The following is a 16,420-nucleotide window of genomic DNA, read 5'->3' as shown; positions in this document are numbered from 1 at the left end:
GGTCCACCCTGCCACGGGTTTGGTTTTAGTATATTTGGTTTCCACATTTTGTCTGAATACGTGATGTGGTGAGCTTTGGGATTTAAATGTTGTTTTCGATGGAAGCGGTACCCTCGACCTTGCAGCTCCAAAGATGAAGCGCTGCTGCTGGGCTCTGTTAAAGGCATAGTGCTTTTGCTGTATTGCAGAGCTCTCAAGTAACCTCCTGAATGAGCGAGGAGGGGTGGGATAAGGGACTGACTTGCCCTAGTGCCTCAGGGCTGTGGCTACTGCCAGCCAGGCTTGTCTAAACAAGGCAGGGATGGGTAGGAGCTGTGTTCACATTTGCTGTCGTCCTTCAGCACCTTCTTTTTTTCACTCTTTGCCAATCGGATACTAGCAGAGCTCTCGGGAGTGCTGTTGTGAGTAGCAATTTTTACAAAAGGCAGTGAAATTCAAAAGCTAAAAGGCCTTGCGGAATCATAAGATTTTCCTCTTTTTAATTGCTGAATATGCTATGAGCATAACTTCTATGTTGTGAGCACTAGTGTTTGTGGAAAACACATTCTTCTGTGCAATTTTCTGGATATTTAATTGGTATGTGCATCATGTGGGAGAGGGTTCTTACACCATCTATCTTTCCATGTGTGCATCTAATCTGGATCCTACCTTGTCTAGGAGGAAATCCAATTAGTGTTGTTGATGGTGCTGTTAATGAAAATAGTGTTGTCCCTTTCACATTCATCTGTTCAAATTGTTCCTTTTTGCATTTTACCCTCCTGCAGATAGATATATGGCTGTATTAATTAGGAAAGCATGTCTGATGCTGTTATTTCTGGCTATGGTGTTTAATTTTGAAAAAAAAATTACACTCTGTTTAAAGATCGGTAATTACACAGGTTAACATATGTTATGTCACATCAAAACCGTTGTCTGAATTATGAGCGGTTCAGAACGAGCCCTCAGTAAAAGCTGCAGAAGCACTTTATTAGCTTGATTTATGTGATTGCTTTGCCTTTCCTGAGTCCTGCAGCGAGGGATTTAGATACGTTCTTTCCCACCTTTGTGATACCAGGCTGCATGCTTAGTGTAGGTAAGATTTGGGCAGTACGTGAGAGTACATAGTTTCTCTCTAGACCCAGATTAACTGACGTGAAAGTGAGCAGAGGGGTGGGAGCGTGCGTTAGTGGTTTTTACTGGCGGGTGCTTTATTTTGCTTTGCTCAAGGATTAATGTCAGGGAATTGACTTAATGCATATCCATGAGTTAAACGTGTTTATCCATGTTCCGGTAGGGCTGCTTGTCCACGGGAAGAGCAGCAAGCTGCTTGCTGGCCGTCCAAATACGGATGCAGAGAGCTGATCCTTGGAGAGATTTGGAAGATGTCCTGGGAAAAGCCACAGCGTGCCGGGGCTGAGCCGCTGACGGCTGGGGTCTGTTGTTTACCGACAGGTGGCAGCTCCTTGTTGCAAAAGAGCATCTCTCGGGGAACTATCCCTGCCATCGCCTTGCTTTTACAGCAATGCAGGCAGCACAGGCCTTTTCATTTCCTTTGTGTGTACAGGGCATAGTAAATTTATTAAGGTAAGAATTTATAAGCATTAAGATACCTACATGAATTGGGAAAGTACAGGAAGTGTAGAAGTGTGATGAAGTTGCACAACAAAGGGTTTTCTTTCCAGTACGGCTTGTGGCATATTGCAGGATCGCCACTGAATCTGCAAGGAATTTTGCTTTAAAACAATTTTTGGAGTTTGTTTAATTCAAAGTGCACGAACAGAGCAAGGTCAACTGTGTGCCAGGTCACTGAAATTCTCAAATGGAGCAAGTAGTGCAAAAAATGCTCCCTTCTCACATGTCTACAAACACAAGGATGCTTATGTTGTTCTTTGATAAACTATTTATACGATGACGTACTTGTTTAATTTATCTCCATCCATTGTTGGTAGAACTGCGCTTCAATTTTCAGGAACATGGGATTGCTTTGTATTTCAAGCCAAAAAGAAAAGCTTTATTTCTGTTTTAAAAGTTGAAACTTCTTAATCTTTAATTTCTCTCTAAGCAAGTGGCATGCAAGTTGTTTGCTCAGATGTATGAAACGTGAATGAAAATTGATATATCACCATGCCTTTTTTCACACTGCTTTCTCCCACCCTTTATTCTTTTCCTCTGAGTACTTTTATATTGAATGTCTTTTTTCAGTTCAGTGTGTTTCGTGAATCTGACTTGTCTGCTCAGAGCACTTGTGGCAGGAGAACTGTGTTGGCTTTTTTTTGCACTTCCTGCATTGTCTAACCACAAATACATTCACACATTTTGAGAACGATCTGGCATCTTTTTTCGTAACAATAGGACTTGAAATAGCCTGGGGATAAATGTTTAGAGCAAAACACATGTGGTGTTGGAGGCTGAATTCTAGGCTGCCTTGCAGAAATTTTAAATAAGTGCTCCTAGGACATCAACTGTGTTTAGCTCTGACTAAGCCAGAGATACATTTATAAGCTTGGGGTAGGTTCTGTAGTTTGTGAGCTACCTTAGTTGGGATGGTGATGCGTGGTGTCCTGGAATGTGTATTTATTATGGGGCGTAGCTCGTTATTTGCCTGGATCTTTTACCACAGGAGAGCTGGGTTTAAGTTCTGCCTAAGTGCAGGCAGGCTGATAGCTCTGGAATTGGCACAAAGAGAGTTCATGTAAATATATGCACGTCACCTTCATCAGGGTTGTGCTTACTTTTCTGAGCCTTGCCAATAAATGGATATTGAGATCTTCTAACAGCAATACTGTCCGCTTTTAGGGCAGAAAGGCTCATTTGGCGTGAGTGACAGTGGGAGTGGAATTGAGGGGCTTCATTCTGGCTTCTGCTTAAGTTATGCTGATAACAGATGCTCTGTCGAGTCCACATCGTCCAGTTTGACAAGACTAGCTCCGATATCACCAGTGCAATGGGAAGAGACTCTGACACTGCAATGAGGGTATCACTACGTGTTGATGTGGCTTTTGTACTGCAAGCCTCTGGCATTGTTCTGTAGCTGGAGTCCATGTGCCTCCCTTCTCAGAATCAGAGAGAACCATTAATTGCAGCAAACAGCTTACAAGCAAGAAGCTTTTCTGGTAAGTGGCTATGAAATTATCTCTTCCAGAGCTGGTGTGGAGCATTCCAAGCGCGAGGAGGCCATTGAGAGCCCTAGGTAGTTGTTTTGGCTGCTCTCTTTATGACTTCGACTAAATAACATGCACTTCTGTATCTCAGAAGTGAATGTAGGTGTGTACCCATATTGCTGTATAGATTAGATAAATTCACAGTGATATTTAAAGCAAAGGCTGTAGCTTGGGCTGGTATTTTAGTGATTTTTCTCCCACTGGGAGAGCAGTAAATAGTCTTAGATTGTAAAGATGGGACTAGAAATTGAGGTCACAGTATAACATGTAAGACCTTTTATTTTTTTACCTTGTTTACTTTATGCCAGGCTAAGTATTTCGTAGGAAAAGTAAATTTTTTGTGCAGTTTGTGAAATAAATAATAGAGAGATCCTGTTTAAAAAATGCATTGGCTGGCTTCCTTATTTTAATATTAATAAGGCAGGTTTCTACAATAAAATTAGCTCTGCATGGTGTTTGTCACTGTACTGCCAAAGCAATCGAGTCTAATGCCATTCCCTCCTGAAATGAATCCCCAGGAGAGCAGTATTTGTGCTGTTCTGAACCCTCTAACCAGGGAAGTTGGAATTGAACTGTAAATTATGGAAAATGCAGATTTTAATCTGGGAGTCCCAGGTCTGTCTTTGGCCTTGCAGCTTTCTGGCTGTTTACGTGAAGTGTTTTAATGTTGTTTACACATGCGTTTTCTCTGCTGTAGTGACTAATATCCAATTGCTTGGCTCATCGTGCTTTATGGACAACTTGGCAATCGTATCTTTACAGTTTCATAGTCCAGAAAGCTCTCCTGCTGGGGGCAAGGCAATCTGAACCATGAAGGTGCTTAGCTAGGACTGCAGCGCCCTAGGACACGGTGGCATTTGATCTAGGGACACGGTGCTGGAGGCATCTGAGGAAAAAGAGTGACATTGCACTTGGCATCAAGGAGATATTGTCTTTTTTATTTTAAAGATGGATCTGTGCCTTTAAAAGGAAAAGCCCTTTACCAGCCCTGCGCCCCTATGATTTATAGCTTGCATTTATCTGAGCCACGGAGCAAAGGGAAAAAAACTTTTAATCTCGATACCTTTTGTTATGTGACCAGAACAGCATTTTTGTGCTTATAAACAGTATGAACACTCATTCTATTAGAGGTCCTGTCAACTGAGGTGATATTTAGGTTAAAACAAGCACTAGGGGGTTATTTGATCACGGTTATAGATACACCTCTGCTGAAATCTGCATTTAAGGCAAGATTAAGCTCTCTTCGTCTTACAGTTTGCATTTTTAGTTTAGGATCCAAATTGAAATTACATTCAAGCTTTGCCTGCCAACTGAAATCTTTATAAAATTTTATTGAACATGGAAGTCTGTGAAGCAGGGAAGCACATATGTTTAAATACCATCAAGGTCCATGCATGGGTCCAAATATCTGCTTAAGTGTTTTCTTGAAAACAGTAGTGTTTGAAGTAGGCTTTTTATATTTCCACTTTAAAGAAATGTCTTGAGAATCCAACAACTGAAGGACACTTTTAGCTGGCGAACCTGCGTTCTGAATATCGAGGCCTTTGCGGTTCTGTGTTATTTCTACTTCTTATGATATGCTGTAGTAAAAAATGGGGAATTACGGACTGTGTTTATTGTATGTACTTTCTATAGGCTGTATGAAGGTGACAGCTCAGCCTTACTTTAAGTGACGTTACTGGCATCATAAGTAAAACAACCCGTGTCTTCCTCCCTTTTTAATTTGCAATCTGCAGGAGTCTTAGCTGAAAACGGAGAGAGAGATCCGTTGTAAATGTGAATGATCTCTTTGTGCAAGAGGCTGGGGAGGCAGAATTCCCTCCTTGTTCCTTGCAAAAGAGACAGGACAGAAATGTCTGTCTTGCTTTATACCATTAGCCAAGGAGAAATTTCATCCAGAAGATGAAGGTGGTACTTGTTGGGTTTTTTTTGTGGGGTTTTTGTGTTTTTTTTTTTTTTTTTTCCTGCGGCAGAAGGAAACTGGGACAGGATGAACAAAAGGAAACTTTTAGCTTCTCCCTTCTTTCCCAATTGCTCTAGAGAAAGGCAAAACAAGGGAAGACAGGTGGTGCAACTGTAGCTGGGAGCGGCTCTGTGGACTCCTGGCCAATGTCAGCTGAATGATTGTTTCTTTTCCTCTATCCTGCAAGAAGGGAAATGCTGGATGGAGAAAAGAAAATATCTGAGTAAGCACAGGCCCACAGTTTTGTCTCTATATAAGGCATTGATTTACAAAATGGGGTCACCAAATACAGCTTGCAGCACTTTTGGGAAGACGCTGGAGGTGCTAAGTCTGTTTTTTATGTTCTTTGACTTATTAGAATCTAGTCAAAACGTGATTCCCCTCACCCCCACCCCCATCTGGGTAAAGAACATGCTTGCTGTGTCAGGAACACTGTGTCTTCCTGGGTATGGAAAATGAAAGACAGGAGAGGAGAGAGCTCAGCACGTCATAGCTGAAAAGCTGATATTTGTTCCAGACTTCCGTACTTGTTTAGGCTGTTCCCAGTCCTGTATTCTAAAAGATTACAATTTCTTTCTACTGCTGGAACTTCCTTCCTTTTTTGGGCATTTTTTTCCTCTTTGGCCTATTTGCCTTGTATGTTCTTCATTGCTGAATGATTTGAAAGTGCTGAAGCTAACTGAAAACATTTTGCTGTTCGATTCTGCTTTTAGTGTGAAGATGCTCTGCCTAACAGCCAGAAAAGCACAACTGAAATGGTACCTGAATATGCGCTCGGAGACAGAATAGATGTTCGATACCTTCAGTGGCTAAATGGGAGGCTAAGGTTCCAGTGGCGGAGTTTGCATGCTCAGCACCAAGAGCAATGCAAACTTTTGCACAAGGTAAATGATTCTTCTAACTCAGTATGGCATTGTTTATTATTTAAAAGCCTTGTCAGCTAGTGCTAAATGTACAAATTATTCTTGTTTGCTAGTTCTGCATTTTCTGTAGGTAAGGGTGAATTACTCTAAATAGATACCCCCACCTTTCCCCAGCGGGGCAGAACCATGAGAAAATAAAGTATGCACAGTGTTCGTAAGGGTATAATTGTTGTATAAAAGTCTCTCTTGCAGGTTGACACATTAGTCACTTCTGCAACCATACGCTGTCTCCATTTTTCTCAGAAAACGTCCAGTAGAAGCAACACAGAGCATGCTGGTCCCACAGATAAGAAGTAGTGATTCAGAATTATAAGCTCTTGGAAATGTGGATTCAAAATATTGAACATGGATGTTGGAAGTAATAGCAGCAAAATAAAATGCAGTTTCCCTTTCTGAAGTACTAGGGAACATCTGAGCAGAACACAAAATCTACCTGCTTTTACATCAGGAATCAATAGCAGTCTCTCTATTGCTAAGATTCCAGTTCTGTTCCCATTTATGAACAATGTTAACATGCCTGTCTGAAAATCACAGACATCTGGGAGCATCATGTCTGCATAGGATGGAAACAGCCTGCAGTCCCAAAGTTGATAGTGGCAGTGACTGCAGAGACAAATTTAAAAAAAATAAATGGTTCTAAAGATAGTCCTAAAAGTTATTCAGAAATAGGCCCTCTTTCTCCATTCATATCTCTTCAGGTAACTTGTATGGAACCTCTTGGTATTGTACCCAGAACCTTCACAGAAAACCTTTTGAGACTAAGAACAGTTTTGAGAAATTTCTCCTCAAAGAGCAACATTTATCAGAAAGTTGTCAGAATCGGAACAAGAGGGTTTTGAATGAAGATGCCTTCTTGGTTTTAATCCCATGTCTGACAGAGCAATGCTGAAAACTGTAATGAGGTTACATTTTGCTCTTTACATGAATTGATTGCTAGGGAAGATGCCTGATTGACAGCCCTAGGGAAAAATCAGGTGCTGTGTGTGCAGCATCTAAAATAACTTTTTTGCTTCTCATTGCCTGCTGTGAATGTGCTTTCCTGATCTGGGAACTAAGACAGCAATTCACCATAAGTGCAGGTGCGGTCCTCGGCTTTTGCGCTGAGATTACACACAGTGATGCTATTGGGAGAGGTGGCTTAGTGATATAAAACTCAAATGAAATGATTGGCATCTTCTCCCCTTGATAAGCTACCTCTATTTAAGGTATGCTGATTTTTATAGTAGGTGAAGCAAATATCTCCGTATCTCATCATCAGTTCTCTGATTTATGTAGTACTTGTCAGTAACAAATCATTAGGCAGCTTCAATACCTCAGCTTGCGGTTAATGAGACCAAGGAAGAATTAAGAGCAGGTCGAACCTGGGCCCTCGTGTACAAACATAGACACTCTCAGTGGTCCAGGTCAGGCACTGAAAGGATGAAGAGATGTGCTGCTTGGGCAACATGCTAAACTTGTTGACAGGGGAGATTATGACCCCCTGTGGAGACTGTACTTTGAAATAAACTTGGACTTCTTTTCCCCCCTGTGGTTGTCCGAGGAAAAATGTTTGCTAAAGTTATGATTGTTACAGTCAGACAAATACAAGACATGGGTTATGCTGCAGTTCCCTGGACCACGATTTCCAGAATCTGGAAGAATAAGCAGCAGGGAGAATGTTTCTCTGTTCATCCAGTTTCCCAAAGCTACCATTACTATCTTCTCCAACTGTCATAGCTGGACAAAATTGAAAGCGGTAAGCAGTGCTGGTGATGACACTGGCCCAGGTTGCCCAGAGAGGTGGTGGAGGCCCCATCCCCGGAGACATTCAAGGCCAGGCTTGATGAGGCTCTGAGCAACCTGATGTAGTTGAAGATGTCCCTGCTCATTGCAGGGGGGTTGGACTGGATGGCCTTTAAAGGTGCTGTCCAACCCAATACATTCTATGATTCTGACTATGCTCTGCAGTGTATGTAGAGGGCTGCCATCATCAATATGATACATAGGAGGATAGATTGGAGCCCCAGCTCCCGCATATATGATCACAGATTGATATTATACATACTCAAATACATATGTGCAACTGTAGGAGTTCTGTTCAGAGCTGTAATAAAGTGCAGTGCTCTGATTTATATTTTAGCCTGAATTAAAGGCAGGAAAATTGAAAGGCAAAAGTGACTTTGGAAGGGACTTCATTACAGTGCCACATTAATGTTAACATTTACAGTAACACAAAATATAACATACTTATACAACTTAACAGCTGCATAAACAATAATTGGTATTTCCTGACTCTTTATAGAGAAATTGTGGCTGTGCTGGTGCATTAATTTTAAAACTTTTAAACCAGTCTGCTACGTGTTAGAAGACCGAGCTGACCCAATATGACCTCTATACAAGCTGCTGCTTTTCTCATATAAACCACAAACACAGTATGCAAGAGGCTAATGAGTGTTATGTTTTTTAATTATGTTGACAGATTTACAGAGGGTTTTCTCTACAAAATGATAATTATGGCTTTTATTCTCTCTGTTTAATAACTTAACAGGTTATGTATCTCAACTGCGGAACAGTCTTATTTACTGCTGATCACGAGCTATAATTTTTGCCAAGTAGCGGCGACACTTCCACAGATTTCGTTCTGTGACTCACACGGGCTCTAAAATACCATATTCTCTATTGGGGGCTTTCTGAGAAAAAAACATCACACTTGAAAAATATGTTCTTATTCAGGCGATGACTGCTTTTCCACTCTGTATTTTTTAAGTTATGGATATTGCTACTGGAAGTAAGAATTGTACGTAGAAGATCCAGCAAGAGGCTACCCAGATAGTCAAGGACTAGCTGAGTTGGGCATGACCTCCAAGAAGAGGTTGAGGGAGTTGGGCTTGTTTGTTCTGGTGGAGAGGAGGCTGAGGAGGAGGTTACCTAATGGCTGCCTTCAGCGATTTGGTGGGTGGTTACAAAGATGGTTCCATCGTCTTCACAGCAGTAGCAGAAGACAAAGGGGAAGGAGCCACTGATGATAGTGTGGAAGGTTCAGGTGTATTAGGAAAAGCTTCTCTGGGATGATGGGTAGCATTGGAGCAGGTCACCAGAGACGCTGAATGGTCTCCATCCTCAGAGGTTTCCAAGACTCACAAAGTGATGTTGGCAACAGTCCTGGTTAGAGCAGGAGGTAGGACTTAGGACCTCCAAAGGTCTTTTCAATTTCTATGATTTTGTGGAAAAATTTCTGAATCACTTGGGTGATCAGGGACATGTACCTTCAGGTTACAAGTGATGACTCATGTCTTAATGAAATAGTACTGTACTGCCTGAAGAAAGGGAAAGGGAGCAGTAGGAGGGAAATATGAGGGGGAAACAGGCAAAAATTAATGGCTCTTCTTTCTCCAAAGCACACAACTGATAACTTAAAGTGATTGGGCTTCAAGGGCTACCAAGATGATTCGGGGACTGGAACATCTCTTTTATGAAGAAAGGCTGAGGGATTTGGGTCTCTTCAGTCTGGAAAAAAGATCACTGAGGGGGGATCTTATCAATGCTTACCAATACATAAAGGGTGGGTGTCAGGAGGCTCTTCTCAGTGGTGCCCAGGGACAGGACAAGGGATAACGGGCACAAACTTGACCATAGGAAGTTCCATCTCAATGTGAGGAGGACCTTCTTTCCTTTGAGGGTGGCAGAGCCCTGGCACAGGCTGCCCAGAGAGGTGGTGGAGTCTCCGTCTCTGGAGACATTCCAAACCCGCCTGGACGTGTTCCTGTGCCACCTGCTCTGGGTGACCCTGCTCTGGCAGGGGGTTGGACTGGGTGATCTCCAGAGGTCCCTTCCAACCCCTACCATTCTGTGAGTCTGTGATTGCTGGTGTTCCCATCTACCCTGTCCTGCCCGCAGCCACTTCAGGTTGATAGTATGAAGTCCTGCAGTAACCAGTGTAGGTTACTGGAGAGAGAAGCCTCTCTGGAGCTGCAGCCAGTCGTGTTGGGAATTGCTTGTTAGGTGGCCTAACTGGCTGTTCCTCTTTGCTAGCTCTTCTGATGAGCTGCTTTTCAGCGACTTCAGCTCCCAGAAGGCATGTTGAAGCTTACACATGTCCTGCTGTAGGAGGAAAAACTTCCTCAGGGAAATCTTAACTTCTCTGTTGCTGAGGAATTTTGCAGCCTGAGGCTATGAGCTGTTGAATAATATTATAATGGCTTCTCAACACGGACAGGTTGGCCTGCTTTGAAAGTATAATATAGTAACACCATTATAATTCCCTCGAAATTCTCAGTGGTACATATTTACCTGGTATACCTTCAAATATATGGAAGCGTGAAGGATAAATTACCGTGTTAAGACACACCCTCTTGGTTCTTTCTGTTCAGTTTCTTCCTCTTTCTGTCAAGTGCCAGAGGAATATCTGTCTGCCTGGTTTTTGATCCCTCTTGAATTCATAGGGGAGAGGAGCTGGTCTTAGTTAGGCTTTGAATTACCGCTTTGACTTAAAAAATGTGAATGAGAAACCTTGCATGGTTTCAGAAAAACAGGTGGGAACCTAAGTGGATTAAAACCGGCATTGTTTTTTGGGCCTGTTAAATGCACTCTGCCACAATCAGCCTGTGAAAAGAAATAGCGGAATAAGTGAGTTTCTGCAAAACCGATGGATTTCCCGTGGGTGTTTTCAGCTGCCCTCCATCCACTAAAGACTAGGACAGAAATCACACCTGAAACACAGGAAAGGTTGGATTGGGTTCAGAGGTGAATTCTGTTAAGCAGGTGAACATATGATTATGGATATGCGTATAAGTTCGTAGGACTAAAATTATGTTAAGTTGGAGTCTTCATGATAGACGAGGAGTTTAACATAATTGGCAGTATCAGATCATGGTGGAATGACAATAATGGCTGTAATATGCTGGGAGACTGCAATAGGAGGTGTTTTATTCTGTCAGTAAGAATGCAGAGCAGCCCTGGGAAATACCTCCTATGAACGGAATGGTTTCTTGTGCCTCTTCTAAGACAATCAATATGAAATAAGGTATTATTACAGCGCGTTGGTTGTATCTATATATCTGATGTTGTAGTAACAGAGTAAAGGGACAAGGACAAAGTCTTGATCTCTGAATAACGGAGGGCAGAGACTGGTGCTGGGTGATTACCCCATTGTCAGTAATTGATGAGTGAGCTAAACTGCAATTGTTAGATGCATCTGTATCTTGGCATGAAGAATCTATCATGTTACTCTGTAAATTACTACATTGGTTAATTACATCTTTTTTTTTTTTTTTGGTCTTGAGATATTTGGTTTGAAAAATCTTTGGTTTTTTTCCTGAAGTGAATTTGCCACTAGATCTCAGTAGGCAGTCTTTAATGCGGTAGAAGTTTTTCCTCTAGTGCAGGTGTGAGTGAACTAGGAAACTTTTCATCTTCTCTTAGGTGAATTAGACAGGCTGAGCTCCCTTGCAGGGTGCCTAGGCGTTTAGGAATTGGTACTGGGAGCTCCCCAGAAGTGATGCTTTGTGGGTGCTGTGCCTGTACTCTCACGCAAAGGTTGGTGTAAGGTTAAATGAGACCTGCCACCTCCTCAGTCCATCTCGGGGCCGTTCACAACAGCTACACATGCTCTGTCTCTCCCCGGCTCACCTGCTGCTTTTACTTTCATACTGTTTCCCTCTTTAAGCCTTCTCTCATCTTCGGTATGTTGGGGTTATCAATAACAGATTGTAAAAGCAAAAATACAAATGCTGGATTATTCCAGTTACAAATACTGGATTATTCCAATACCCATCTAGTCTGGTCTCAGGGGAACACCTTATTCCTCTATTGTTACAGCTTTAGAGTATTTGTTTTGAGCTTAAGCTGGTGATGCTGCCGCAACATTCTTTTGAAGACGGGCTGAAATGCATCGCTGGTGCTGGAGGCCCAAAGGTTTGGCATCCAGAGTTACACAAGAATGCAGCAGGGAGAGGAGAGGCAAGTAGAAAGGAAGAACATTGTGTGGGGAGGTGCTTTTTTATTTTTAAACTCACATAGCTCTGCACATGTGACAGATGGTTGTCACCAGAAGTGAGTTTTGGGAAAGGAACGCTAAAATATTCTGAAGTTTCAGGGAAGGGTTGATAATTACCCAGTGCCTGTCAAGTTTAAAATAGTTGTCAATACCCAAGTGTATGATAAAGTTCATATTAGAATAAAGGAAGAAAAGCAGGAAACATTCTCTGTCTTCTGGCAGAAATATTAATGAAATATGAGCGATTGTCTGACAAATGTGCACTGCTATCTTGTTTGGCAGCTGCAGTTATTACAGTAACAAAGGGATCAGCTCTGAATAGGAGGAATTGCTTTTTATTGTTCCCTTGACTAACTTGGGAAGCTTCTTCGCCAAGTAATTGATGATACCATCACCAGCACAGCTGGGACAAGGTCCCAGTAAGCAAAAGGCAACAATATATAGCAGCAAAAGAGAAACTTACTGTGACTGGGTAGCATTTTCTGCTTTAAAAGAAGAAATCAAAAATTGTGCTGAGGGTATCCTTTACCTCTGTTAAGAGTTCTGCTATCTGTGTAAATGTTTTTTCCTTTCGTGGTATGCACAAGAGAGTGTGTAGTGTAAGGAAAAAGGCACTAAGACAGGATGAAGAGAGAAATCTTTCAGTTTTACTGTGACGGCAGCAGTAGCAATTCCTGCATGTGGTTGTGGTAGCACTGGCAGATGGACCATTTTGTGAGATGATTGTGCTGAGCGATCATCATTTCCTGCAGGCTGTTTTAAAAAGGTCTGTTTTGGTGGTAGTAGTTACACTTGTGCTTGTCCATTGGGAATGGGCTTGTAACCGCTGGTTCACATCACCATTTCAATCCACGCAGCCATTTAGAGGGTAGCTAATGATGCTGTTAATGATCTGGCCCTTGTACTGACAAATATCTTTTCATTTAATCTATTCCAGATCCATTTATTCACTAGTGGCTCTCATATGGACCAGATCCTTGGCCATTTTTCTGCCACAGAAACGGATCTCGTTAGGCAACCGGAGAACTACAAGCAGGTAATGCTTCAGCTGTAATTCTTGGATGCATAGGATGCTTTACACAAACATTGCTCAGCAGCTGCACACCATGCAACATGTTTTTAACTTGGTTTCCAACAGAAATAAGGGCTTCTATTTTGAATTGTCAGTTTCCTCACTTATAACTTGTATTCAACAAATGGTTTCTTCCAGTTTGATAAAACATAGATGCAAAGGTATTAGGCTAAATTTTGTTAAAAACTGGTAGTCAGGGAGTGGGGAGAGACTTGACTGAAAGTGCCACTGAAGAAAAGGCTTGTAGACTAAAACATTCTAGATGGGTTGGCTGACTGCTGTTGTACACTACCAGTAAGCACATCTGCGCGAGGCAGGCAGAGTGTCTGCCTGTGACCTTGCCTGAGTGGGTTGACAGTGAGAACGTGGAGAGATCTGATTCATCTCTCCAGGGGAACCAAAGCACATCTGATGCTAGCATTCACTAGTTCCAGAAATTGTACGAGTTGACTACCTTTTTGGATGGTAGTAAGGGACTTTATTTTTGAGAAGTATTTTAGAAGCATAGAATGGTTGAGGTTGGAAGAGACCTCTGGAGGTCATCTGGTCCAACCCCCCTGCTCAAGCAGAGTCACCTAGAGCAGGCTGCCCATGACCATGGCCAGATAGTTTGCTTTTTTTTAACATCTCCAAGGATGGAGACTCCACAGCTTCTCTGGGTGATCTGCTTCATGCGCAGTCATTCTCACAGTAAAATAGTGTTTCCTTATGTGTTCAGACAGAACGTCCAAGGACACAACATTTTTCCTACTGTACTGTTTTAGCCTTAATTATGTATTTCTGCTGCTCTCAAATACTCACTTTTCATAGATGTTTCAGTTTATTATTTGAACTAGTACAATTCACACGTTTTAATGTAATATAATACATTTGTTTTACAAATCAGTTTGTAAAGTTTCATTCTACTTGAAACTGAAACAAGATTGAAATTTTAAGCGCAGCCCTAACAAAATCAATATTTGGCAAATTTCTGCAGTCTATCCAAATCTGTTTACTCAAAGAAGATATTCTTTCTGCTGCTACCTTAAGAACAGAAGTGGTCGTTGTAAATACCGCGTACAAAGATATTCAGAAAAATAGATTTGAAGGTGGGAGATAGTCTTATGTTCAAAACCCCAAAAGTAAAGTGCACGTTAATCTTTCATTACTGAGCATTCCTTGGAGGAACGGCTTACGTCCAGTCTCTTGATGAGGTTCAGCTGTTTAGAACATTTTCCTGGAAAAAGCATTGTTTTTCTAGAGCACATGGCTAAGTCAGCTTGAGATTTTTTTTTTTTTTTCCATTTCTGCTTCACAGTCCCTCTCCTATGGTTTGCTCAGCAGCTCGGAACACACAGCAGCACGGTCCTCTGAAGCCTGTACTTTATAGTCTTCCAGAGCTTAGCAAATGTCCAGGAAGGTCTGCTGGGCTGGTACTAGAAACTTCCAGGGGTGTAGAAAGACTTTCCAACTATCTTTTTCCAAAGCCTTACCCTGAATATGTCACTGATCTGTTACAGTAAAGTCTAATGATACTCTACCATAGTCTATTTGGATTTGACTGTGCTATTAATGAATCATTCCAGGAGTTTTCTTTCTTGAGCGCTGTCTGGTTCGGGTGTGCTGTTCAGCGGAGGCTCAGGATAAAATTGAAAGAATCTTTTTGTATTTTAAACATTGTGGTTAGGTAAAGTGCTGTAGTAAAGAAGGCTTAGTGGGCAGCTATGTTGCTTAGTTAAAATCTGCGGAGGCTTCATTCCACCTTTTCCAGGCTTAAACAGCAAATAGATGAAACAAGGGACACCCCTCCAAAACAAGGGTGATCACTGACACAGGCAGGGTGGCAGAAGATGTTTTCTTCAAATAAACTGTGGGTGGCCGTGGTCTCCGTCTCCAGTTTCTGGGCTCTAACAGGTGCAATCCCAAACAGGCTCCAGTGCATAAGACAGTTATTTTCTTATGTCACGTGCTGCTTGGACTGCTCCAAAATTGGAATTGTTTGTCAGCATAATCAGCTTTGAAATTCTTAACCTCCTGAAACTCTTCAAGAAAAGGGGTTCCTCTAAGCTGCTCTCTTGTGCCTGATTCTAAAATAAACAGGAAAAATTGCAGGAAATCATCACAACTCTTTAGTATACATATTTTCGAGAGATTTAAAATTCTTATTGTCATCATTTGAGCCATCTTTGTAGTTTTTGTCTCCCTTCATCCTTATTTTCCAAAAGCAACTTCCAGAAGTCATATGCTCACTATGTATGAAGAACCTGGTATAATGAGGTGGTATGGACTTGAAAAGGCAAGGCTGTTTCAAGTGTCAGTTTTCTAGATGGATATCATATTCTGTATGCAAAGTGATGTTTCTTTGGAAAATGTAGTAAAACCCCTCTAATTTTCAAATATCTTGATAAGATTAAGTAAATTATGCATATTTGAATAGCTTGGTTTTCAAATATTGGTGCAGATGGCAGCATTTTGCCAAATGTTTTTTTCCCAAAACTGTGAAATAATTTTTTCTCTTTAAGTAATGTGACATTTCTCTTAATGTTACCTCAAATAACAACCTGCTGCATGGATCAATAAAAAGAGCAAGCACATCAATATGTCTTACTGTAATGCACCCCTCTTGGTGGATGGTGTTATGAATTCCTTCTCATGTTAGGCATCCATCAAAGGGTAGAAATGCAAAGTGGATCGAAGTGTCAAAAATTAGCTATCGCAGAAAGGACATTGGGCTGTTTTTTCTAAAGCCTAGAGTTCATTTTCATCAAAAATATCCCAAGAGATAAGTTGCTCTGACCTGTAATAAAACAAGACATGTTTAGTCTGACAGAAGTGTGATGGGATACAGATAGCTGTGAATTTAAACATCAGTTTAAAAAATGGGAAAAATCATGCTATTTCCTTCCTATAGAAGTTTCACATTAACTTGTTTAAAATGTTCTTCTCTTGGATTTCTGACTATAAACCTCTTTTAGTGCTTTTATGTACAGGGATTTTACTGGACATTATTATTCTTTTATTGTCATAAATGTCTTTGTCAGATTCATAGAGCTGGACGTTTTCCAAGTGTAATAGTTTTAATTATGTTTTTCTCTAGTGAGGCATGATCAAAATTCCAGATTTTCCCACGGTCTGCCTTGGCTGTGGTTATGTATGTGTGCGGCTGGGAGTTGCAGATCACCACCGTGCTTAGTTCCTCTGCCGCCCGGGGGGGTGTCAGTGAATGGGAGGTGATGTTATTTCAGCTGGTGTTCAATTTCCAGTTGAAGCACATGTGCTTGTTCATGTTAGCTCTCGCCCTCTAAAGGTACGTCCTTTCTTTCCCAAGATGCTGTCATGTCGTCTTGAGCATTCCCCGGCTGGAAGAGT

General features: G+C 41.6%; 1 protein-coding gene across 1 annotated transcript in view; it reads left to right on the top strand.

Moving 5' to 3' along the window:
* TEDC1 (tubulin epsilon and delta complex 1) overlaps nt 1–16,420 on the top strand; it is an 82,903-nt gene that overhangs the window by 17,791 nt on the left and 48,692 nt on the right. Inside the window, exons 4-5 of the mRNA XM_063345054.1 lie at nt 5,817–5,987; nt 12,938–13,036. Coding sequence (XP_063201124.1) covers nt 5,817–5,987; nt 12,938–13,036 — 270 coding nt within the window. The remainder of the gene's footprint in view (nt 1–5,816; nt 5,988–12,937; nt 13,037–16,420) is intronic.

Source organism: Chroicocephalus ridibundus, chromosome 8, assembly GCF_963924245.1.
Source record: "Chroicocephalus ridibundus chromosome 8, bChrRid1.1, whole genome shotgun sequence".
Taxonomy (NCBI): Eukaryota; Metazoa; Chordata; class Aves; order Charadriiformes; family Laridae; genus Chroicocephalus; species Chroicocephalus ridibundus.
The sequence above is the reverse complement of the archived record's forward strand: the minus strand, read 5'-3'. Positions and strand labels throughout refer to the sequence as shown.